This window comes from Podarcis melisellensis (assembly GCF_964234715.1).
Source record: "Podarcis melisellensis genome assembly, chromosome: 4".
Taxonomy (NCBI): Eukaryota; Metazoa; Chordata; class Lepidosauria; order Squamata; family Lacertidae; genus Podarcis; species Podarcis melisellensis.
This window is the reverse complement of record NC_138531.1, coordinates 94,986,312-95,013,065: the sequence shown is the minus strand read 5'-3', so window position 1 is coordinate 95,013,065 and position 26,754 is coordinate 94,986,312. Positions and strand designations below refer to the sequence as shown.

Below are 26,754 nucleotides of genomic sequence, written 5' to 3'. Positions count from 1 at the left end.
CACATGATGCGGGAAAGAAGATTTTCCCAGGACGTTCACAGGCTGGATAAGTCTTTGTGAAGAGTGTAACTTAAAACCTTCTGACTGCACATGTTCAGGAAGTTTGTCAGACTTGCTGGAAGAACTGAACTGAAAGGACGTGTTTTTCTCTAGTGTTGTAATGTCAGGAATAAAGTTCATGTAAATTGATTTCTGACTTATTTTTCTTTCCCCTGCGGAAGCAGGAGGGAGGGGTTGTGCATTTTACCCACTCTTGGGAAAATGTCGCCTATCAAAATCTCCCTGGTCTGTCTGGATATCAGCCAGAGGAGGTTACCTGTAAGCAAGCTCTGAGGACAGTGAGAGGGGCCAGCCTCTGTGGAGGGGGCTTGCAAACCAACATGGGCTGCCCCTACGTATTTTTGCTGGGGAGGGAAGAAAGAGAAACCAGGTCCTCTTTAAGGAGTCCATACACACATACATACACCCCTTCTAACGGTTTGATTCAGCAAGGATCTTTTTAAGGGGGGATATTGGAGGCAAAGCCTTCACGCACCGTACATCTCGTCTTCCAGCCCATGGACAAACGCCCCACAGGCACCCGACTCAATCAGGTTCACAGCTCCAGTGTCTACTTCTTCTTTGGGAGCGTCGTCACCCCATTTTCTGCCGCTTGAGAACTCCCCGGAGCTGAAAAGCTCTTTGGCTCGTTCGTGGGCTGTGCGTTTCCGCTGCAGATGCAAAAAGCGTAAAGGTCACATGCCAGAAATGGTATGCAGAGACAATTTCTTACACAGCGGTACCTCAGTTTTCAAGTGCCTCGGAAGCCAGACATTTTGGTTTTCGAACACAGAAAACCCAGAAGTAAATGCTTCCGTTTTTGAACGAGCCTTGGAAGTTGAATGGCTTTCGCTGCCAGTGTTTTTTAAAAAATATTTTATTAAAGTTTTTTCCTGCGTGTTTTTCAATTTTCTCAATTGCATTTGCAGCCAGCCCTTTGCGCCTCAGTTGTTGAACGTTTTGGAAGTCAACCGGTCTTCTGGAACGGATTACGTTTGACAACCGAGGTACCACTGTGTGTGTGTGTGTGTGTGTGTGTGTGTGTGTGTGTAATATTCATTAACTGTCTAGATGCCTGACTAGAGCCAGCACATTCAAATGCCAAGCTACCAAGAAGCTTTTAATGTGTGATGTTCTGTTGTGTTTTTGTATATTCTGTTGTGTTTTTGTATATTCTGCTGGAAGCTGCCCAGAGCGGCCGGGGCAACCCAATCAGACGGCAGGGAACAAAAAAATTAAATTTGTTGTTGTTGGTTATACAAATGGTAACATAAAGTCCCCACCCAAGGCCATCAACACAACTCCACAGCAGAAGCAAGAGCAACACACAAGGCATGCAGAATCTTCATTTTAAAGCTGCCAAAGTTCTGCAAATATCGAAAGCCATTAGTTCAGCTTCTGCATGCCAAATTGCTGTGACTTAAGATGTGCAGGGCACCCTTCACCAAAGAAACTAGAATGGCCTGGGGGAGATTTACTGCAAGCTGACAAAGGCTGAGCAAATGCAGCCGAGGCTCAAATTTCACTGGCTTCCACCTGCCAGAAAGCCAGCTTCTGATCTCCTGCAGACACAGAAGGAATCCAAAAACTATCAAAAAGGAACCTGTCGTGCAACTTTCCGGCATGCCGAGGTTAGGACACAGGATGCACAGCAGAAAGGATTAAAAATAAAATAAAAGAAGTTTCTGTACCCTCAGGTCTGACATCAGCTTCTTGTCCAGGGTCTGTTCTAAGAAGTGAGAACTAACTTGCTGCATAGAGCCCTGGGACGAAGGAGGGGAAAGAGGCAAGTTAGCAACAGGGTGATTTTGAACAAAGCACTGGTAAAATAAAAATCCTGGCTGTTAGTCCTCAGCATAAGATATACACTGCTTCCGAACAAGTAGGGTCTATTTACCGTATTTTTTGCTCTATAAGACTCACTTTTCCCTCCTAAAAAGTAAGGGTGTGTGTGCGTCTTATGGAGCGAATTCAGGCTGCGCAGCTATCCCAGAAGCCAGAACAGCAAGAGGGATTGCTGCTTTCACTGTGCAGCGATCCCTCTTGCTGTTCTGGCTTCTGAGATTCAGAATATTTTTTTTTCTTGTTTTCCTCCTCCAAAAACTAGGTGCGTCTTGTGGTCTGGTGCGTTTTATAGAGTGAAAAATACGGTAGCTACTAGGCTAATGGCTGTTAAAAGACCTCTCCTTCTCCTTCTCCAATCTGTTTTGTCACCTTCCAAGCCAGTGGCTGTCACCACATCTCGTGGCAAATAATTTTTTTACGTCTGTTCCGCTTTGTTCTGCCTGTCCATCCCAAGTCGACTGGCAACCAGGTTCACTTTTTAGCCATGGCACAGAGGAAAGACCGTGTGACACACAGCCCCACTTTCTTATTCCCTGTTGCCATTTGATTGGCAGCCTTGTTTCGGAAAGCTTTAAAGGTTTCATACTTTTCTTTCTCTCTGCATTTTGTTGGAAGCCACCCAGAGCGGCTGGGGTAACCCAGTCATACTGGCGGGGTATAAGAAATAAATTGTTGTCGTTGTTTTGGGAAGGGGAACTCTCTGCTTCCCATCTCTATGTTCTTTTCACTTTTTTGATTTTTTTCTTTTTTACTCCAATATATTTCCTGGCATTAGCCACCCCACAAAATGACCCCAAAACTGCCACTCAAGCTATACCAGAATCAAGACCTCTTTCCTTCGTCAAGGCAGGTTTGGGTGGGGGAGTGTTGTAGCCAATGCAGACTCCACCCAACTGAGCTTTAGGGAGAGGCCATATCAACCCCTTTACAGGAGGAGGAGGAGTGCCAAGCTAAATCTAGAGCAGCCTTTCCCAACCTAGTGCCCTCCAGATGTTTCGGACTCACATCAGCCCCAGGCAGAACAGCCTTAAAACAGCTGTGTGCAGCCATGCTGCCGCCTCAGGCTGATGGGAGTTGAAGTCCAAAAAGACTGGAGGGCACCGTGTTGGCAATGGCTGCTACCAGAGTGGTATGACTCTGAAGGCCTGATCCTGCAGGCTCTCCTTATTCACTTAAAGGCATTCAGACAAATTCGTGGAAGATTACTACAGTGGTACCTCAGGTTAAGAACTTAATTCATTCTGGAAGTCCGTTCTTAACCTGAAACTGTTCTTAACCTGAAGCACCACTTTAGCTAATGGGGCCTCCCGCTGCCTGAGCACGATTTCTGTTCTCATCCTGAAGCAAAGTTCTTAACCCGAGGTACTATTTCTGGGTTAGCGGAGTCTGTAACCTGAAGCATCTGTAACCTGAAGCATCTGTAACCTGAGGTACCACTGTACTACAGTGGTACCTCGGGTTAAGAACTTAATTGGTTCTAGAGGTCCGTTCTTAACTTGAGGTACCACTTTTGCTAATGGGGCCTCCCGCTGCTGCCACGTCGCTGGCGCGTGATTTCTGTTCTCATCCTGAGTTAAAGTTCTTAACCTGAGGTACTAATTCTGGGTTAGCAGAGTCTGTAACTTGAAGCGTCTGTAACCTGAGGTACCACTGTACAGTGGTACCTTGGGTTAAGTACTTAATTCGTGCTGGAGGTCTGTACTTAACCTGAAACTGTTCTTAACCTGAAGCACCACTTTAGCTATTGGGGCCTGCTGCTGTGCCGCTGGAGCACGTTTTCTGTTCTCATCCTGAAGCAAAGTTCTTAGCTTGAGGTAATATTTCTGGGTTAGCGGAGTCTGTAACTTGAAGCGTATGTAACCTGAGGTACCACTATAGTAATGTCTAGTAGTCACGATGGCTATGCTCTACACCAGGGCTTCCCAAGCTTGGGTCTCCAGCTGTTTCTGGACTACAATTCCCATCATCCTTGACCACTGGCCCTGCTAGCTAGGGATGATGGGAGTTGTAGTCCCAAAACAGCTGAAGACCCAAGCCTGGGAAATCCTGCTACACAGTCAGAGACAGAATGCCTCTGAATACCAGTGGCTAGGAATTTCATGAGGGCAGGGTGTGCTGTTGTGGTCAAGATTTGCTCGTGGGCTTCCCTTGGAGGTCCTTTGGCTGGGTTGGGACGATATGGGATTGGGGGGGGCAACTCCCATCTTTTGCGGGGGAGCAATTAGTGCCAGCACTGTCTGTTAAGAGTTTGGGTGTAATCTTCGACACCTCCCTTTCCATGGAAGCGCAGATTGCAGCTATAACAAAGGCGGCACTTTTTCATCTCCGCCAAGCTAAGCAATTGGCTCCTTACCTCTCTCGCCCTGACCTAGCCACTGTGATCCACGTGACGGTCACCTCCAGACTGGATTATTGTAACTCGCTCTACATCGACCTGCCCTTGAGACTGACCCAGAAACTCCAGCGGGTGCAGAATGCCGCGGCGAGACTCCTTACGGGGTCCTCGCTGTGGGATCACATTCACGTGGTGCTATACCAGCTGCACTGGCTCCCGGTGGAGTACAGGATCAGGTTTAAGGTGCTGGGTTTAACCTTTAAAGCCCTATACAGCCTAGGACCCTCATACCTACGGGACCGCCTCTCCTGGTATGTCCCACGGAGGACCTTACGGTCTTCAAATAAAAACACCTTGGAGGTCCCGGGCCACAGAGAGGTTAGGCTGGCCTCAACCAGAGCCAGGGCTTTTTCAGCCGTGGCCCCGATCTGGTGGAACGCTCTGTCACAAGAGACTAGGGCCCTGTGGGACTTGACATCTTTCCGCAGGGCCTGCAAGACAGAGCTGTTCCACCAGGCCTTTGGCCAAGACACAGTCTGACCCCCTCCTTTGGCAATCCTCACAGAACTCTAGCCCAATGGTTGCCATTAATCTGATTTGAACTGCTTTTATAATGAAATGATTTTAGAATGTTGTATCATTTTACTGTTGTTAGCCGCTCTGAGCCTGGGCTTCGGCTGGGGAGGGCGGGATATAAATAAAATATTATTATTATTATTATTATTATTATTATTATTAGTTGGTCACTGTAAGAATAGGATGCTGGACCAGGCAGGCCTCTGGTCTGATCCAGAAGCCAGGCTCTTCTTATGTTCCAGAGGTTTCACAAACCACTAGCATTTCATGTTGATGACGGACAGATTGCTCTCTTTTCCAACAGCGTAAGGAGATGACAGAGGGCACAGGCACTCACCAAGAGTTTAGCAGCTTGTACTCTCACCACCCAGGAGCCGTCGCTGACCATGTGACAAATCTTCCCAAATGCATCATCCACTAGGCGGATTTCTTCGTTGGAGGAAGGGATTGGGACAATGCTGAAGGGGTGGGGAGGAAGAGAACGAGACACAAGGTGCTGTATCAATGTATCATAGCTAGGTTTGTTCTCACCTGCTGAACTAGGGTTGGCTGAGAGTTAAATCTTCTATACCTTTCCCTACAAATGTTGTCAATGGAGAGAGGGATGGGGAATCCGACCCAACACACTCGCCCAATTCAGCTTGTGTAAATAAAAGGCATGTTTCATTAAGTGAACACCAAGTAACCTGGACTCCAAGCTGGAAAAAACCCCACAGCCAATGTACCATATTTTTCTCTCTATAACACACAGATTTTTTCTCCTAAAAAGGAAGGGGAAATGTCTGTGCGTGTTATGGAGCGAATGTGGGTGGGTGGGGGGTCCCTGGAGCCGACTAGGGGAGCGCAGGAACAAAAATCAGCAAAAATCAAATCAGCGTTGCATCGGAGAAGGGAAACCTGAAAAGAGGAAGTTGCTGCTTTCCTGCATTCTGCCTCAGGGTCTTACTGCCCACCCGCTTGTGTTTCGTTGCTGTGTTTGCTCAAACGGAACAAAGAGCAGGCAAATCCCCTCCCCTCCAGGCAAGCAGAGGGGAAAGCAGAGTCCTTCTCTCTAATTCCTCTCCGTGCTCCTCCGGCGCAGACAGCCAGAAAACATGCAGGAGAGAGAGGGAGGGAGGGAGGGCTGGCTTCGGTTTGGGGAAACTTTTGCCTTTCTTTCCTCCCTCCCGTTAAATCCCTCTCCTGCATTCTTAGCCAGCTGCTTCTCTGCACACCGCTCTCGTGCTCCTTGTCCCTTCTGTGTTTTTCCTTCCCTCCCCACTTAAAATGTAGTTACAAAACATGGATCCACATGGATCCTCAGGATCTTTGGATTGGGCCACCCCAAATTCGCCATCAGATCACATAGCAGCCTGCCCCCCAAAAATCACACACCCACTGTTGCCTGGGGCTGCAATGGTGCAAAAATGTGGTTAAAAAGCATAGATCCACATGGATCCTCAGGATCTTTGCATTGGGTCACCCCAAATTCACCATCAGATCACATAGCAGCCTGCCCCCCCAAAATCACGCATCCACTGTTGCCTGGGGCTGCAATGCTGCAAAAACGTGGTTACAAAGCATGGATCCACATGGCTCCTCAGGATCTTTGCATTGGATCACCCCAAATTCACCATCAGATCACATAGCAGCCTGCCCCCCCCCAAAATCACACACCCACTGTTGCCTGGGCCTGCAATGGTGCAAAAATGTGGTTACAAAGCATGGATCCACATGGCTCCTCAGGAATTTTGCATTGGATCACCCCAAATTCACCATCAGATCACATAGCATGTCCATGGCTACAGCCTGCCCCCCCAAAATCACGCACCCACTGTTGCCTGGGGCTGCAATGGTGCAAAAACGTGGTTACAAACCATGGATCCACATGGATCCTCAGGATCTTTGCATTGGGTCACCCCAAATTCACCATCAGATCACATAGCATGTCCATGGCTACAGCCTGCACCAAAAAAATCACGCACCCACTGTTGCCTGGGGCTGCAATGGTGCAAAAACGTGGTTACAAAGCATGGATCTACAGGAATTCTCAGGATTTTTGCATTGGGTCACCCCAAATTCACCATCAGATCACATGTCTGTGGCCACAGCATGAAGCACAAAAATGATACATCCACTGTTTCATTCAGAATTTTTTTCCTTGTTTTCCTCCTCTAAAAACGATGTGCGTGTTATGGTCAGGTGCGTGTTATAGAGCTTCATGTACCATATGCCTGGTTTACACATTATGCTTGGCCACAGTTTATTAAGCCATCATTTGAGCGTCCTCATTCTGCCCAGTGGTTTAACTATGGTTTATTTACTGCCAACAAACCACAACCTGTTGCTACGGTTTGGTGCTGGATTACAAACCTTGGTTTCTTTCAACTGTGGTTTGACATCACACACAACCCCAGAACACTCCCTTAACCATGGTTTGTTTCGCTACCTTACTCAAGAGATGCCAACTGAAAAAGCTGAAAATGGGGTGAGCGCCCATTGGTCGGTCCCTGCTCCTGCCAACCTAGCAGTTCGAAAACACATCAAAGTACAAGTAGATAAATAGGTACCACTCTGGCGGGAAGGTAAACGGCGTTTCCGTGCACTGCTCTGGTTCGCCAGAAGCGGCTTAGTCATGCTGGCCACATGACCCAGAAGCTGTACACCGGCTCCCTCGGCCAGTAAAGCGAGGAAAACAAGACAGACCTTGGAGAAATAAGTCACGGTTTCTTTGATTAACTGCAGGACAACTCTCTCTCTCGCTCTCTGACCCATGCCCATACAGCATGGAAACTCAAAAGAAAACTTTGCAGCCTTTTAACTTTACAAGACTGGTCATTACTGAACCCCAGCCCTTCATTTAGGACTGCCAGGTATTCCACGCATACCTTTCTGGATAAAGCTGACTGAGGACCCAGGTAAGCTGAACCGCAGCACTGCGGACCTGTTCGTAGTCGTCAGTTAAGAGTTTGCATGCCTGAAAAAGAAGATCTGCAGTCAGCTACCATCAGCCCTAAGTCCTTCCGCCAATATTTATATTGCATGCTACCCTTTGCTTCTTTTAAGAAGTTTGTAATCTGTTTTAGGTTAAGAACGGACCTCCGGAACGAATTACGTCCTTAACCTGAAGTACCACTGTACAGGATTTTTTTCAGTCTCCGCAAAGTACTCTGGAAAAACCCCCCACCAATTTTGGCGCTCTTCAGAGTGGAAGTCCTGCCATTTTTAGGGACCATGGCATCTTTACACACATCCGCAATTCAGTAGCATAAAAGGAGAATGGTCATTCACTTTGTGGGTGGGAAGTCAGAAAAGGAGGTTAAAATCTTTTCCGCTTACTTTTAAACGAAATTATAATGCCAGGGCCTTGCATACAGGGTTGTTGGGAGTAAAAACGTAAGATATGCTGAGCTAAACTCCCGAGCAGGGAAAGAGGGATGGAAGGATCATGCAGTGATCGTTATTAATGGCTGCCCCACTCCCTGCGTTGCTTAAAACTTAGATTCTTGTTTGTCAGCAGGGGGAAGACAAACTTTTCATCATCTGGGTAATAATGCTGGCTAGCTTGCTATTTTGAGCTTGAGGTCCCAAGATGATTAATTTGCTCACATCCAGCAGCTCTCCTGTTTCAAAACAAACAAGCACTAAGCCAGGAGACGCTGCATTTCACAATATTGCTTGGTTCCATTGAATGGTGGCAGGGAGAGGATTGCAAATCTGCTGCAGTCATTAGAGAGCACAGATTGCGTAATTTTTGCAAAGGGTCAGCAGTCAGCTTTAATTTTAGAAAATGCGCAAGCAGAGGTACCCCAAGCGCTGGATAAAGAATCCTGGAGGAGCTTTCTTGTTATTATTATAACCAGGAAGTCACGCACGGGTGGAGGGAAGACACAGGGCAAGAAATAAGAAATGGATAAATGTTGGTACATAATGAAATGTGAAAATGTGAATTTACAAATACAGTGGTACCTTGGGTTAAGTACTTAATTCGTTCCGGAGGTCCGTACTTAACCTGAAACTGTTCTTAACCTGAAGCACCACTTTAGCTATTGGGGCCTGCTGCTGCTGCCGTGCTGCCAGAACACGATTTCTGTTCTCATCCTGAAGCAAAGTTCTTAACCCGAGGTACTATTTCTGGGTTAGCGGAGTCTGTAACCTGAAGCGTATGTAACCTGAGGTACCTCTGTATAATGCACAGTGGTACTTCGGGTTACAGACACTTCAGGTTACGTGATTCTGGGTTGCACACCGCACCAAACCCAGAAGTACCGGAACGGGTTACTTCTGGGTTTCGGCGCTTCTGCGCATGTGCAGAAACACTAAATTGCGCTTTGCACATGCGCAGAAGCGCCAAATCGTGACCCACGCATGCACAGACGCAGCGCTGCGGGTTGAGAACGTGCTTCCAGCAAGGATCACGTTCGCAAGCCGAGGTTCCACTGTATAAGTATCATAAATGTATATGTATATGTAAAGATTTCATATGTTTATTGCAACATAAATAAATAAATAAGAAAGAATCCTGGAGGAGCACGCATGGCACCCAGGCCGAAGGCTATTAAAAGAATGGGAATGGTTTAAAAATAAAGGAAGGAGGAGAAGAAGAAGTTAACTTCAATTGCAGTGGGCCCTCCAGGGCTCCTGGCATTTGCCCCAACATGTTGGATGCTCATGCTGGGCCTGCACTGGCCACAATTTAAAAATTTAAGAAACGAAAATATCCTGAAGCGAGACTTGCGACACAGCCATCCTCCACAGCCCAGCTTAACGGTAGGGCCCCTCACTAAGCACATAGAACACAGTAATTACCTGGCTATAAATGGTCTGCTGCAACTTTAATCCCCTTTCATGCAGCTGCAACTGTAGGAAAAAACAAAAAAAAATGTGATTATAGTACCCAAAACAAAACATTTTTTTTTAAAAATGGATGGGTGGGAAAGATCACAAGAGGAGCAGGTCCTTAAAGGATTTGCTACTGGAGTTTAGCTATTAAGGGTATCAGCACTGGAGACTGATAAAAAATAAATTGAGTTGCAGAGATAACCTTACAAGATTATTTTCCACCTTTGCTATGAGCTCTGTCTCAAACATCCAAATCTTGCAACTGGGTCCATTATGTGCTTAAGGCTACACTCCTATGTCCACTTTTTCACGGGAGTCAGACCCATTAAACACTGCAGGACTCGAACTCAGGCCACATGTGAAAGGTTGCTGCTTGGTCATCCTTTCCTATGATGACTGGATGAGCGTTAACAGTCAGGACTCCATCACCAGGATTCGGCCACACCTTCTCCTTATCACTCAAAGAGAACCAATTTAATATTATAATCCAGGAGTCAGCAAGGTTTACCTTGCCTGGGCCGGTTCACTCCCACGGAGATTGCTCTGTGGGCTGGATCGCCTCTGCGCAGATGCGATTTCCGGCGCCACAGAAGCGAGTCCCCACTCTGCCGGTTTAGCACAGCAGGCAGGGACTCGCCGAGCGAGCGGCTTGGTTTGGGGGCGGCTTGTGGGCCGTTTAAAAAATGACCCCCGTGTGCCGCTTGTGGCCCATGGGACGCAGGTTGTAGACCGCTGTTATACCGTATTTTTCGCTCCATAAGACGCACCTAGTTTTTAGAGGGGGAAAGCAAGGAAAAAATATTCTGCGCAGAGCATGTAAGAGGCTCTCGCTTTTCTTGCTTTAAACCATTCCATCCCTCCTCCTGCTTCGCTGAGAAGCCAGCAGAGCAAGAGCGATAGCTGCACAGCACCTCTTCTGCTGGCTTCCCAGCAAAGCGGGATGAGGGACGAAAGGGAGTCCTTACAAGGGAGCGCTGAGCAGAGCCTGGCAGAGGCTCTTGCTGGCTTTCCCAGGAGGTGGGGGAAGAGACAGAGGGCAGCCTGTCAGTCCCTTTCTCCCACCTCCTGGAAAAGCCCCCAAGAGCTGCGCTCTCAGTGTGGTGTAGTGGTTAAGAGCGATAGACTAGTAATCTGGGGAACTGGGTTCGCATCTCTGCTCCTCCACATGCAGCTGCTGGGTGACCTTGGGCTAGTTACACTTCTCTGCAGTCTCTCAGCCCCACTCACCTCACAGGGTGTTTGTTGTGGGGGAGGAAGGGAAAGGAGATTGTTAGCCGCTTTAAGACTCCTTCGGGTAGTGATAAAGCGGGATATCAAATCCAAACTCTTCTCTTCTCCTTCTTCCCTTTAAAGAGCTGTGTGGAGCGTGTGTCTTGGGGGCTTTTCCCGAGGTGGGAGAAGGGACTGGCGGTCTGCCCTTCTCCCTCCTCGGGGAAAAGCCCCCAAGAGCTGCACACACGCTCCACGCGGCTCTTTAAAGGGAGCGCTGAGTAGAGCCTCCCGCCTGCATTCGCTCCATAAGACGCACACACATTTCCCCTTACTTTTTAGGAGGGGAAAGTGCGTCTTATGGAGCAAAAAATACGGTAATCTCTAGGACAACTTCCTGGTCAGCAGCTTCTTTTCATGGAAGGCTACCCAAGAAGGGAGTAAGAGACTGGAAGGCCGGCCAATTCCTTAAAGGGGGACAACTGCCATCCCATGGCTATGCCTGCTGGCCACTCACAGTCCCCATGGCGGCTAAATTCACCCCAGAAACACCTGGTAGACTCCAGTGCGCACCCCACACTCAAGGAGGATTTTGATTTAAGGGAAGCTGAACTCAATGCTCCCGACCCTTACCATTGCTTTTATAGCCGCAGTTCTAACCCGAGGATCCTGGTCACTGAAGTGATCCCCGATGATCTTCTGGACGTCTTTGGGAGGCTGGCCTTCGACCTCTTTCGAGGTGCCTTTTTCCACAGTCCCAAGGTAGCCAATCAGGAGGAGGCACTTGGTCCTTACCCCGTGGGAGGAATCGGTCAGATGCTGAGGAATAAGGAAGAAGTAAATGAATGAACGGATTAGCCCAGAGGTCGGCAACCTAAGGCCCATGGGCCGGAAGCTGCCCATGAGGGTCGCTTGACTGGCCCATGAGCTGCCCCCGAACTGAGTTGCCCGCTTGATTAGTCCCTGCGCGCTGCGCTAAACTGGCGCAGAGCAGGGAATCTCTTCTGCAGCTCCGGAAATCGTTTCTGCGCATGCCCAGACGCCGAAAATCGCTTCTGCGCAGGCACGATTTCCGGCGCTGCAGAGATGCACAGACACGATATCCGGTGTCGTGGTGCGCCGGCCCGGCCCACAAAGGATCTCCGTGGGACTGATCCAGCCCATGCCTGATAAGCCTTGCTGACCCCTGCATTAGCCCAAACTTCTCCCAACTGAGTTCTTGTTTTTTCGTTTTTTTAAAATGGACCGGTTTGTTTGGGGATTCAACACTCTTGGGGACTTCTGGCGGTTCCCTCCCTGCGAGAGGCCAAGTTGCAGGGAACCAGGCAGAGGGCCTTCTCGGTAGTGGCGCCCGCCCTGTGGAACGCCCTCCCATCAGATGTCAAAGCGATAAACATCTACCTGACATTCAGAAGACATCTGAAGGCAGCCCTGTTCAGGGAAGTTTTTAATATGAGACATTTTAGTGTATCTTTCATCTTTGTTGGAAGCCGCCCAGAGTGGCTGGGGAAACCCAACCAGATGGGCGGGGTACAAATAATAAATTATTATTATTATTATTATTATTATTATTAGCCGTGGAATTTTAAGCATGTTGCCAAATTTGGAACAGAGGGTTTTTAATGAAATCTCAGCAATAATTGTGGGTGGTGAGTCAAAAAACCACCTGGATTGGCTTTATTAAATCTCCATATACACCCAGCAGAAAACCAGGCCATCTTACATTAAAAAATAAATAAATCTCAGCAGCAATATACTGACAAAAATCTTACAAGGGTTAAGCATAGTGAAATGGCACATTAACTGAGCAACTAACACAAAGGTTATGTTCTGTTTTGGGGGGGAGGAAAAAGATATATTTTTGGCAGATTTCAAAATGTAGACCAATTTAAAAAATACTGTTAAATCTGTCCAATGGTCTTTAAAAATATCTGGATTATGCAACGTTTAAGTTATATTTGTTCAAAGGGGACATATCCTCGGGAGAATAACGATGCAGACTTGTGAATCTATATATACACTGTCTGGTTTATTGTTTGTAGGTTGGCTTTACTTGGATTTTGTTATCTTTGGAACATTTTTGGTGCCAGAGGTTGAATGGCTGTGCAAGAAAATGAATAAAAAACTATTATTATTATTATTATTATTATTATTATTATTATTAAAATTAAAAAAACTCTCCCCAAGCCACTTTTCCATCTCAGGTCATGCTCCCTCCCCTACATTGCTCTAGGCCCTATTTTTTGCCTGGCTGCAAGTGTCCTTGAACTGTAATAATGCCTCTTGGCTGCATGGATGGAAAGGGGTGTTGGGTGGGTGCTATGTAGAGCCTCTGACTTTTGCCTGGCTGGAATGTAGCCGACTCTAAGAGTTGCATCTAGTGCTCTGCGCAGCTTTTGCCTCTAGCCTGCTCACCACCCCCGAAGGGGAAATGCAGCTCTTAGGCTGAAGGAAGCTTCGCTCCACCTAAAATATTTCTATATTTAATAGTTCAAATTACCTTGCAGGCAACATCCACCAGGCGCATCCTCACCGCAGGGCTTTCTTGGAGCTTCTTTCCAATCACCAACAAGGTATCCAGCAGCTGAGCAAGAACTTGGTGGGACTCTTAAAAGCAACAGTTAAAAAAAAGAAAGTCATTATTCATCTTGCATTCACTCATGTCCTGGGCCTGGAGGCACATGGCCCAGCAACTACGCTGAATCTAAGCAGGTAACCATTTGCTTTAATCATTTTAACTCTTCACTTGAATTTCCAAACATCATTCTGAAATATCGCACCGGCATTTTATTAATATGGAGACCGGCCTTCTAGTCTTTCCATCTGCTCTGCCAAAAGGAGAAACGCCAGCGATTCTGTTTCGTACACTTTTTACGGTACAGTCATACCTCGGGTTGCGAACGTGATCCATGCGGGAAGCACGTACACAACCCGCAGCGTTCGCAACTCGCAGCGCTGCGTCTGCGCATGCGCATGATGTGATTTAGTGGTTCTGCGCATGTGTGAGCGCCGAAACCTGGAAGTAACCCGTTCCAGTACCTCCGGGTTCAGCGCAGTCTGTAACCCAAAAATGCACAACCCGCAGTGTTCGCAACCTGAGGTATGATTGTAAGTCCTGCCACTTTTCTGTACCGGTTGGTGAGTTTTATAAGTCACAGGGCAAACCTTGGTTGCAAGCTTGCTGCAATCCTGGAGAGAGCTAAACCACGAGCCCAGCTTCAGCCAAACACTATGCCAAGCCATGACTTAGCTCAGCACAGTAGCAGGACTAGGGAGCAGTCCGGCATCTGCAATCTCCTCTCCTGAAGCCTCTTGGAACTTTGAAGTGTCAGGCATAGCCCTATTGGCTTTAGCCCAAACGTAGCAGAGTTTTCCTGCACAGCGAAGAAGCTAGTTGCGGCAGTAATGACTAGTCAGCTAGACTCAGAATAACTATTTACAGGATTTATTAAAAAAGGAGAAAATAAAACCAGCAGAGTTTCTGCATACAAATAAAAGCAAAATAAATCCTCTCTTTCTCTCTCTCTCAAAACCATACACAGCACTTCTACTCCTAACACACCTCACATCAAACTGAGCTAGCAATCCCTAGTTAAGAGTTGAATGCTGGTCGTTAACCAATCAGAGTAAGCAGTTTCTAGGTCAAGCTGACCTGGGCTTTCTGCCAAGAGTAAATTGACACTGCCTTGAGTTAATTGTTTGAAGCCAGAATCTGCAAGTTTCCCATGAGAATCAATTAACAGAAACTGAACACCCCCTCACAGATTCTGCTGGACAATTAACATCAAATACACCTATGTAGAAGATCATTTTTCCAGCAAACCTAAACCCTTGCACATTCGCTTGTTCTTTACCTTTGCCAATGGTTTAGTTAACACATCTGCTACATTTTCTTCACTTGATACATAAGTACAGGTGATTATATTGTCTTGTACACAGCAACGCACATTTTGGTATTTTACAGAGATATGTTTAGAACGTGATTTGAAACCCTCTGTTTTACTTAAAGTTATACAAGCTTGATTATCAATGTAAACTTGTACTGGTTCTCCACAATTTACATTTAAATCTGCTAACAAATGCTTGAAATAAATCACCTCGTTGCACAATTCACTCAATGCGGCGTACTCTGATTCCATTGGCGTGACCGCCAGCTGATTAAAGCTCCACCGACCATTATGACCAGTCCTGTGACAGATTTTCTATCCGGCAAATTTCCCCAGTCACTATCACAGAAGCAACTCAACATTTCATCCTCTGAAGAATTTAATTGTAACATATAGCCAATTGTCTGTTTGAGATACCTCAGAACTTGTTTTACCCCTTTCCAGGCATTTAGTGTGGGTTTTGAGACCAATCTACTTAATATGCCTACTGCATAACTAATATCAGGTCTGGACCACTGTGCTAGATACAATAAACTTCCAATTACAGAGTGATATACATCAGGATGTTCAAATTCAGGACTCTCATCTGTATGAAGTGTTTTTATGAAACCTGGATCCATAGGCACCACTGCCCCTTTGCAATCCTGCATTCTGTATGTAGTCAGTAGTTGTTTAATTTTGTTCTGCTGACTAATTAGGCAGCTGCCATCTTGGGCCCAGCACACTTCCAACCCTAGATATGTCCTAACCGGGCCTAAGTCTTTCACTTTGAACTTACTGGACAATTGTTTGGCAAACCTCTTAGTTTGTTTATCTGTTTTGCAGGCATACAATACATCATCTACATAGATCAGACAAAACTCTTGATCACTGCCTGTACCACGTACATAAACACAATTGTCAGCTGTGCTCTGCTTGAAACCAAATGACACTAAGGCCTCATGGAAACATTTGTTCCAAGATCTTGCAGCCTGTTTGAGACCATATAGAGCTTTGTTTAATTTTAACACTCTATTGGAACCTGTCTCATAACCAGGCGGTTCGGCTAGATACAGGTCTTCTGATATTGATGCATGTAAATATGCAGTCTGGATATCAAAATGGTTCAACAGGAGTTTTCTCTTTGCTCCAAGCGTTAGAATCAGCCTTACACTGTCCCCCTTAGCAGTAGGGGAAAAAGTCTCATCATAATCTTTTCCAGGCCTCTGAGAGTATCCTTGAGCCACTAAACGAGCTTTGTATTTGTACTCTCCTGTCACCAGAGGTTTAAGTTTGTACACCCACCTGCAGCCTACAATCTTTGCCCCCTCAGGTGCTGCTACTGGTGTAAAGACATTGTGCTCATTCAGAGAGGACATCTCTTCCTCCATTGCCTGTTTCCAGCGCTCTGCCTCCTCTTTTGGTAACTTTAACACCTCCTGAAAACTCTTGGGTTCTGCAATCACACTAAAAACATTTGCAGTATCAGGAGAAAAACGCACTGGAGGCACTCCTTTGTTTTGTCTTTTAGATCTTCTGGGAGAAAATTTTTCTTCTGACCCACTTTCCTCCTCAGAACTACGACCTCTCTTTTGTTGCTTAGCAACTGGTCTCTGGCTAATTCCACTTTCTTGAGAGCTCTTATCTGAACTTTCCTCCCCCTCAGACTCTGATTCTCTATGTTTACCTTCAGAGTCATGAAGCTCCTGGGAAGGTTCAAACCAAACCTCAGTATTGGCATGTAGTCTCTCCCAGCCACTATGTTCACAAAAACTGGCATTCCTGGAGATCACAATGCCATTTGTCCCTTCAGCAAAGCGGTAACCTTTTCCCAGCTCCTGGTAGCCCACAAACACTAACTGTTTGGTCTTAGGATCTCCCTTCTTTCTCATTTGTTTTGGAATTAATACCCAGGCTTTTGATCCAAACACATGCAAATGGTCAATTTTGGGTTTTTTCTGAAACAATTTAAAGTACGGGGTTGTACCTATTGTTTGATGAAAGAGCCTGTTTTGGAGATAACACGCGGTGAGCATGCTCTCCCCCCAATAAGACATGGGCAAATCAGCATCATCAAGCATGGCAAACATCATATCCTGTAAAGATCTGTTTTTTCGCTCTGCAACGCCATTCTCCTCTGGGGAAAAAGCGTTTGTTTTTCTATGCCCAATGCCACGCTTCTGTAACCAATCTCTAAAGGCATTTGACATAAATTCACCACCTCTGTCAGTCTGAATCCTTCTGAGTTTAGTGGACAGAAATCTTTCCACAGATGCCACCCAGCCTTTAAACTTAGTGAACACGTCACCCTTATTCTTCATGGGAAAAACCCAAGAATAACGTGTGGCGTCATCCACAATTGTTAGTGAAAAACGCGATCCACCCCTGCTTACAGCAAATGGACCAATTACGTCCATGTGAACCAGCTGTAGCGGTGACTCACTAACTCTGTCACTTCTGGGGTAAGAGACTCTGTGGGTTTTAACCTTTTTACAAACATTACAATCAAGGTACTTGTTACAACTCTTTAAATTACCCCCATCAGCCAATTCAGACATTTTTAGTACACTTTTCCAGCAAGCATGCCCCATTTTCCTATGCAATAAGTGCACACAGTTGTCATGTATAGCTTTGTTATTCACTGCAGGCTGAGATTTACTGACTACTGCTGCAACTTGAGATCCTGCTTTAAGCCAAAACAAGCCTCCCTCTGACTTAGCAGTGCCTAAAATCTCACCAGCCTTCTTAATAATGCAACTGTCTCCTTCAAAATACACTTTAAACCCAGCTTTTAGCAAACAATCTACAGACATCAGATTGCTCCTTAATGAAGGCACACACAGTACATTTTGCAGACATTCACGAAGACAAGGAACAAAAACTGCACCCCCTGAAATCACTTCGGAAGTACTTCCGTCTGCTAGAGCCACCTGGCTGCGCTGTGCTGAGTTCTTGGAAACAAACAAGTCATCTGAGTTTACGATGTGGCGAGATGCTCCCGAATCGACCACCCAGACAGCTTGTTTCTCATCAGCAATCTTGACCTCGCCGGTCACCAGCTGAGCCGACTGTTTTCGTTTGAAGAATTTCTTTTTCCGCTGCTGCTGCTGCTGCTGATCTCGTCTCTGCTCCTGCACCGGCCACTGAGACTTGACCAACTCCGGACATTGTCGTTTTAGATGCGCTGAAGACCCACATCGGAAACAACGCCTAACAGCAAACGCTGACTCCTCACCGGTACGCTGCTTTTGCTTCACCTCTGGCACGGCATGAGAACTCCTTCCAAACCGCCCGCCTGTAGAAGCCTCTGCAGCCAACGACCTTTCTTGCCTCTTCTGCCATTCTTCAATCAAACGCCCAGTAACGTAACTGACGGATAAATCACGCTCCTGCATGCCTTCTAGAGACAAAACTAAATTTTCCCAGCTTTCCGGGAGAGAACTCAAAATAATAGCCACCTTCTCCTGCTGGTCTAACGCACAGTCTCTTTCCTGTAGCGCAGTAAACTTTAACTGTAAACTGTGTAGGTGTTCCTGCATTGTAACCCCAGGCTGTAACATTGCCTTGTACAATGCCTTGCGAATGAACAGCTTAGAGACCGCTGTCTCACGCACATGGAGTTCTTTAAGTGCTTGCCACACACCTCTAGCTGTCTTGATTCCCCTCACATACGGCAACTGGGAATCTTCCAGCCCCAAGACAATTGTGGCCCTTGCTCTTTGGTCTTTATCGAGGTCTTCATCATCAGGCTTCGCAGGAAACTTACTCACCACTTGCCAGAGACGATCCCTCTGCAGCACTGCCTGCATGCGTTAAGACCACAGCAAGTAATTGGAGTCATTCAGACGCTCAAAAGCCATCTGAACTGGTTGTGAGGCCATCTTGAGAGCGATGTCCCTGGAACCCGGAACCAGCTACTCACGACCACCGAGAGAGAGAACAGGAACCACAGCACCCAGCACTCACACGCTGCAGCTGTTGTCCTTCTGTCCGCTGCATCACCAGCTCACCACGGTCAGGAACCAGCCAGGAACAACAACTTCTGGAACTACTGGAACCAACGCCGTTGATGCTGACACCACCGCAACTCAGGCTGGCAGCACAATGCCCATAACCTCTTGGAACTTTGAAGTGTCAGGCATAGCCCTATTGGCTTTAGCCCAAACGTAGCAGAGTTTTCCTGCACAGCGAAGAAGCTAGTTGCGGCAGTAATGACTAGTCAGCTAGACTCAGAATAACTATTTACAGGATTTATTAAAAAAGGAGAAAATAAAACCAGCAGAGTTTCTGCATACAAATAAAAGCAAAATAAATCCTCTCTTTCTCTCTCTCTCAAAACCATACACAGCACTTCTACTCCTAACACACCTCACATCAAACTGAGCTAGCAATCCCTAGTTAAGAGTTGAATGCTGGTCGTTAACCAATCAGAGTAAGCAGTTTCTAGGTCAAGCTGACCTGGGCTTTCTGCCAAGAGTAAATTGACACTGCCTTGAGTTAATTGTTTGAAGCCAGAATCTGCAAGTTTCCCATGAGAATCAATTAACAGAAACTGAACAAAGCCCGCATCCTCACACATTCACACTAAACCTTGGTAATGATGTGCAAACCAAACCATTTTTCAAACAAGATTCAGGGCTAATCAATGAGGTGCCCTCCAAATGCTTTTGTCTAAAACTCTCCCCATCCCTGGGTGGAAAGGCTGGAAGGTTGTCCAATTAATATGGTGAGGCCATAACCACCGGTTATCCCTGGTCTAGGCAGATACCTATAATGTGACTCAATCGAAAGCAGTTTCATGCAACGATATGAAAGCAGCGTGCATGTACAACAACCCTCAACCCCAACAAAGTGAAATCTGGAAGGATTTGTACACCTCACCAGATTCCGTTTGGAAAATATCACCTACTCTCATTTTGGAGTGTGTTGATGGCATCGTCCAGAATGCAGTCAGGAGAAAAGCCTGGAGTCTTTGTCAGCAAACCCAGCAAGGAAGCAACCTTCAACCTCACAGAAGGATCGTTCTCCTAGGATGACAATAAGAGAAAAAGGAGGACTAAAGCCTTCACAAACCAACTCTATCTGGGTGTGCAGTATCCATCGGAGAATTTACACAAAAGTAGACTTTCAATACGGTCCTCCTCAACCACCGTCACCTGTGCAGTAGCAAACAATACTCCCAAATTTCAACTACAGTGGTACCCCGCAAGACGAACGCCTCGGAAGACGAAAAACTCGCTAGACGAAGGAGTTTTTTGTTTTCTTAGCCGCTTCGCAAGACGCATTTCCCTATGGGCTTGCTTCGCAAAACGAAGCTTGCCCCGCAAGCTCCGGGGACAGCGGGGAAGGCATGCGCGCCTTCCCCTCTGTCCCCAGACCCCTTTTGAACCAAGGGGCGGCAACGGGGAGAAGCGATCTTCTCCCCGTTGCCGCCCCTTGCTTCAAAAGAGGGGACAGAGGAGAAGGCGCGCACGCCTTCCCCTCTGTCCCCGGAGATTGCGGGGCAGGCAACGGGGAGAAGCAATCTTCTCCCCGCTGCCCCTTGCTTTAAAACAGGTCCGGGGACAGAGGGGAAGGCGCGCAGCGTTTCCCCTCTGTCCCCGGACGGTCTCCATAGGAACGCATTGATTGATTTTCAATGCATTCCTATGGGAAACCGTGCTTCGCAAGACGAAAAACTCGCAAGAAGAAAAAACTTGCGGAACGAATTAATTTCATCTTGCGAGGCACCACTGTACTTACCATTTAATTTTCATTCTTAAAATCCCAAGAAATCGACTGATTTTTGCTCCCAAGACACCTTGCGATACCGTGAGATGCCGCCACTTGGCCCTACCTTGTAATAATGCTCCAGCAAGATTCTGACCACTCCTTCCACACTTTCGGCTTCCACTGGCTTCCGAGCAAACTGAAGGAGGTACTGCAAAGCGTCCGCTGGCGATGTTGCCTTGCATAGATCCACATGGAGTGCAGCCGACTTACTCGGCTTGGTCAGTCGGAGTTTCTTCGCTGAAATTTCCTCATGCTGCTGTTGCTGAAATACGAACGCTGTGTTAGGCTGCAGTCACACACAAACAAGCAAGAGCGGCAGTATTAACTTTTTCTCCATAAGCTGTTCCAGAGTAACTTCTTTATTGCTGTTATTATAGCTTCACATTATTTCACTTGTTTACAACATCCTAGGAGCCTTTAGGAGCTCACCAAATTGGGGGAACTGTGGAAAAGGGTTATATTCATTAGATTTGTACTTTACTGCCCACTAAGAGTCCCAAAGTGGCTTACGATAAAAATACAACACACCTGTCTGGATTTTCACTTTTCACTAACCCTACCTTTGCCTGGTACTGAAACAATGACAAGGATGGCATCAGGTGAACCCCTCTGGGAAGAGCATCACCGTATTTTTCGCTCCATAAGACGCACCAGACCATAAGGCGCACCTAGTTTTTGGAGGAGGAAAACAAGAAAAAAATATTCTGAATCCCAGAAGCCAGAACAGCAAGAGGGATCGCTGTGCAGTGAAAGCAGCAATCCCTCTTGCTGTTCTGGCTTCTGGGATAGCTGCGCAGCCTGCCTTTGCTCCATAAGACGCACACACATTTCCCCTTACTTTTTAGGAGGGGAAAAGTGAGTCTTATAGAGCAAAAAATACGGTAAACAAATTGGGGAATGGGGAGCTGCCACAGAGAAGGGCTGCTGCCTTTCAAAGGTAGCTCTCAAAACAAGAGGTTTTAAAAAAAACCCTGAATGCCAAATGTTACAGTGTCACATTCCAAGACCTGGAGGAGGGATCCGATTTCACTTCTTAATGAGCTCTCAAATCATTTGCCAGGCAGAAATCCAACAGATAAAGCTTTCCCAACATGCAGACAGAGGTGATTACCAGAAAAGCATCATTTTGCCTGCAAGTTTTCTGCTCATCACACAACTCCCAAGAAATCAGCTGGCAAATTGTAAGCAAACGTAATGAACCTGCAACCTACCCAGAGTGCCTTTCTCTGCATATTAGCTTCACAATCATTGCCCCTTAACATTAATTATTTATTTACTGACTGCATTGCTTTCTCCTCCAAGGAGCTCTAAGTGGCATGCACAGTTCTCTATCACCCTCATTTAATTATTATTATTAATAGGCCAAATTCTGTGCGACTGCCATAAAACTTAGGGAACAAGCTGTGCTACCATAATGACTAAGGCCTTAAATGACAATTTTGCGTTACAGTGGTATCTCGGTTTAAGAACTTAATTCGTTCCAGAGGTCCGTTCTTAACCTGAAACTGTTCTTAACCTGAAGCACCACTTTAGCTAAATGGGGCCTCCCGCTGCCGCCGCACAATTTCTGTTCTCATCCTGAAGCAAAGTTCTTAACCCGAGGTACTATATCTGGGTTAGCAGAGTCTGTAACCTGAAGCGTATGTAAGCTGAGGTACCCCTGTATATTTTAGTGATTAAAATTTATGTATTTTTAACTGCTGCTATATCTGTATTGCCCCTGTTATACCCAATTGTAAACTCAAATGTACCCCTATCATGTTTTATGACTTCCCTGATATTGTATGTGAGCTGGAACTGGTCTGTGATCGAAATTAATAAATTCTGTTATTATTATTATTATCATTATTATGAATTTGTTACCCACTTTTCATCCCTCCCAGGGTAACCCAAATCGACTTACAACCAAACAAACAACAGGCCCCGCATAGAAACATTAAGGCCAAGAGGAAAAATAAATGCACTGAAAATATCCCTCCCACTTCTAAGAGGCCATAGTTTAATCCTTACAATAACCCTGTGAGGTAGGGTCAGGATGAGAGGCGAGAGCAGCTACCTCCCTCCCCACACCGAGGTCACACCCAGTGAGTGGGAGGATTTGAACCCAGGTCCCTGAGCCCGCCACTCTAACCACTGCGCGACATTGCCCTTGCTGTGGACGGGAGACGAAGAAGCTTTACAGGTTTCGCCCTATCCCCCTCCCCTCCCCTCCCCACCCCACTTCCAAGGCCTCGCCGGTTACCTGGACCACCACTTTGCTGAACTCTTCGTACACCCGTTTCTTCAGGTGCGCCGCCATGATGGTCTTGCTAGTTCGCTTTCCGGCGCCGGCTGAGCCCCGCCGGCCACCGTCCCCTGCCTTTTCCTTCCCTCCCTCCCGCGCCGAGTATAAGTCAAAGAGATGAGGTTCTTAAGCCTTCCGTCCTTCTACTTCGGGCTTCCAATCGCAGCCATCAGACTCCTCCGCGTGCGGAGGCGAAGAGGGGAGGAAGTAAATGGGAAATATTCTCATATATCCATGTTAAGAAAAGCCGGAGAAGGTTGCAGCGCCTTGAAAGCTCGCAGGGGCCGTTGCACCAAGGAAAGACGTGAAGGTCCCATTTAATCTGCCTCTGCCCAAACGCACACACATTTTAAGGCGATGGAAAAGCAATGCAAAGAAACCTTCAATTCCATGGCTGTTTCAGGCAGCGCACTAAGCTCCTGCCTATTTGTTTTTTTATATGCTTAGTGGCTCCTATTTAACAGCCACCACTCTTACACCGCAAGGGATTTAATGCATGCGATGAGGACCCGGAAGTCTGTATGTCATGTGAGACTGTAGCCCCTTGTTGGGCAAAACAGACTGTAGGCTCGGAAGCAGCAAAAAGGGGCGGGGCGGGGCGGACAGAGAGGGGCGGGGCCAGCCTTTCCTGGAATACTGTACTGTATTGCTTTATGCGTGGATAGAAATGGAGGTGGTTGTGATGTAAGAGCGCTCTGCACATGCTCAAAGGCACTGATTTCTTTGCTTGCTTGCTTTTAGGTCCTGATACTTAAGGGATCAAATTTTGAAAGGGAGACAGAAATAAGAACATCAGAACAGCCACTGCCTAATTATTATTATTATTATTATTATTATTATTATTATTATTATTATTATTATTGTTAATTATTATTATTATTATTATTATTATTATTTAAACCCCGCCCATCTGGCTGGGTTTCCCTTCATCAAGTCAATGGCCCACCTAGACCAGCATCCTGTTCTCACGGTGGCCCAACTAGAGACCTGTAAGCAGGACCTGAGTGGAGGGAGAACATTAACAAATTATTTTTATAAAATAGGAAAAAAAATGCTGTTATAAATGCCAGCATGTTTTGGTAAAGGCATTTTTCAGCAACACAAGAGAGTTTTTTTTTCCCCTCCAGGAAAAAAATCTCTCCAGGGCTTCTGATAACAGCATTTTACTATTTTATAAAACTTTTTTTCAGTCCCATTTTGAGGTTTTGCCTCTATATTTTATTTTATTTTCCTAGCATATGGTGCTTTCTAACCTAGCCCCACAATTTAGAGTGACATTTAAGGTCAGGGTGTTAGGATTGGAATCCAGAACCTCAAATGACTTAAATTAGAATAAAGAAGTAAACTAAAGTGAATGAATACTGGACTGTATCACTTCATACTGTGTGTGAGAGAGACAGTGTCATAATTTCTAGTACTTTGGAAGGTAGGGGGGAGATCTCTCACATGAGCCTTGCACATTACCAAACCATCACTCACACACATACCACACAGGTATTTCCCTGCCTTTTCACCTGTGAAAAACCTGATCCTCTAGTGTCAAGAGAAAAATACAGAAACATATCTGCAAAGGCATTGCATCTGCAAGGGAAGCTCAGCTCAGGAGGCTGTGACTCCTCGCTGAGCCTCAGGTCTCCAACAAAGGAAAAATGTCAGTACCAAATGCACCAATTCACTGATAAATGTATCTATGTACTGGATGTTATTCTATGGGAAAACTTTAGAAATTCATAAGAAATCATCAATCTTCTCAGTTCCAATGGCATTTAGGACCCAGGGATGTGAGATATAAGGGGCAAAAGGTAAAAAAAGATAAAGGTAAAGGACCCCTGGGCAGTTAAGTCCAGTCAAAGGCACCTATGGGTTGCGGCGCTCATCTCACTTTCAGGCCAAGAGAGCCAGCATTTGTCCACAGACAGCTTTCCGGGTCACGTGGCCAGCATGACTAAATGCTTCTGGCGCAACGGGATACTGTGACAGAAGCCAGAGCGCACGGAAACACCATTTACCTTCCTGCCTATTTATACCTATTTATCTACTTGCACTGGCGTGCTTTCAAACTGGTAGGTTGGCAGGACAGAGCAACACGAGCTCACTCCGTCATGGGGATTCGAACCGCCAACCTTCCACTCAGCAAGCCCAAGAGGCTCAGTGGTTTAGACCACAGCGTCACCATATCCCTGATATAAGGGGAGGGGTTACTGAGCCCATCATAATCCCATAGATGTACAGTCAAGTTTGCAGGACCTTCCCAAGGAGTCATGTCTGGTGATATCCTGCCCCAAGAGTGTCAGACAGATAACCATCTCAATCACAATGCCTACCCACCCCACAGTGGGACGAAGTCCAGACAAGGCAAAGGAGTGTATCTGACTTGACTCAGGGACCAGGGAACTTTAAATACTTTCCTCTGTACTGTGATGGAGTAAGTGTGAAATACTATATTTGAGTGACGAGCATGCCTGGCTTTCAGGTTCTACCTGAGACCACACCTTTTCTGTGACATATCTAGGTATAAAGGTAAAGGATGCCTGGACAGGATTGCAGCATTCATCTCACTTTCAAGCCAAGGGAGCCGGCGTTTGTCCACAGACAGCTTTCCTGGTTGTGTGGTCAGCATGACTAAACTGCTTCTGGTGCAACGAGACACCGTGATGGAAACCAGAGTGCACGGAAACGCCGTTTTACCTTCCTGCTGCAGTGGTACCTATTTATCTACTTGTACTGGCGTGCTTTCAAACTGCTAGGTTGGCAGAAGCTGGGACAGAGCAACTGGAGCTCACCCTGCCGCGGGGATTCAAACCGCCGATTTTCTGATCGGCAAGCCCCAGAGGCTCAGTGATTTAGACCACAGTGCCACCCATGTCCTCCCTGTGACATACAGTATATGATGTCTTGATGATGTATTATGGGAAACTTTAAAATATTGATGTAACCATTGTTCAGGGCTTCTGGCTGCTTCGTCTTTGTGTTAGTGGGAAGTCTTGTTGCAACAATAAAGATCAGGCCTACTGGCTGCTGTTTTGCTTCTATCTCCTGGCTGAAGTCTCTTGCTTGTGACCCCCAAGCTGCTGAAGAAGAAGAAGAAGAAGAAGAAGAAGAAGAGGAGGAGGAGGAGGAGGAGGAGGAGGAGTTTGGATTTGATATCCCGCTTTATCACTACGCGAAGGAGTCTCAAAGCGGCTAACACTCTCCTTTCCCTTCCTCCCCCACAACAAACACTCTGTGAGGTGAGTGGGGCTGAGAGACTTCAGAGAAGTGTGACTAGCCCAAGGTCACCCAGCAGCTGCATGTGGAGGAGCAAGGAATCCAACCCGGTTCCCCAGATTACAAGTCTACCGCTCTTAACCACTACACCATACCAACGTTAGGCAATTGTGGGGTGCTCAAAGGACTCCCTGTTACAGTACTTCACATAAAAAGGACCCCACATGCAGAAAACAAGGGTATGACAGAGGGAAATTAAGAACAGGCATCTCCCTGATGTGCTAGTCTTCTACATGCAGAAAGTTGTGTGTTTTTAAAATGTGTTGAAGCACTGAAAAACACACCTCTACCTGTCTGCAATGATAAACTCTGCCTTCTTCCACTATCCCATAATTCTATATAACTTGCATAGTGGCTCAAACTTGGACCCAAATTAAATGTGACACCAGGTGAGCAGGAACAGATCTTGCTCAGTGTCCAGCACAGAAGGCTTCACATTTAATTAGAGCTCTTGGGTGTAACCAGTACTTTGCAAAACCATGCAACGGGACTTCACGTTCCTCTCTCTGCCCTCCCCCAGATTTCGAGGATACATTGGGGGAGGGGGGAGCTGCAGAGAAAAGGAGGGGCACGTTTCGTTGCGCAAGTATAAGTCTGTTGTGCAAACAGAACAGCAAACACATATTCCTGGTTGGGCAGGGCCTTGGGCAAATTGTCAACCGTGAACCCAGAAGAAATTGCCATGCAGATAAGTATGAACAGTGGTCATTATGAATTTAATAGTGGTCATTCACACACAC

General features: G+C 46.5%; 1 protein-coding gene across 1 annotated transcript in view; it reads right to left on the bottom strand.

Moving 5' to 3' along the window:
* INTS4 (integrator complex subunit 4) overlaps positions 1-22,856 on the bottom strand; it is a 42,588-nt gene extending 19,732 nt beyond the window's left edge. Inside the window, exons 1-10 of the mRNA XM_081909629.1 lie at positions 22,706-22,856; positions 20,528-20,725; positions 19,601-19,718; positions 13,326-13,432; positions 11,459-11,644; positions 9,584-9,634; positions 7,663-7,751; positions 5,133-5,253; positions 1,731-1,802; positions 536-710 (exon numbers count right to left, since the gene is read on the bottom strand). Of these exons, the coding sequence (XP_081765755.1) occupies positions 536-710; positions 1,731-1,802; positions 5,133-5,253; positions 7,663-7,751; positions 9,584-9,634; positions 11,459-11,644; positions 13,326-13,432; positions 19,601-19,718; positions 20,528-20,725; positions 22,706-22,762 (1,174 nt within the window). The 5' untranslated portion in view covers positions 22,763-22,856. The remainder of the gene's footprint in view (positions 1-535; positions 711-1,730; positions 1,803-5,132; positions 5,254-7,662; positions 7,752-9,583; positions 9,635-11,458; positions 11,645-13,325; positions 13,433-19,600; positions 19,719-20,527; positions 20,726-22,705) is intronic.
* Between the last annotated feature and the right edge of the window lie 3,898 nt (positions 22,857-26,754).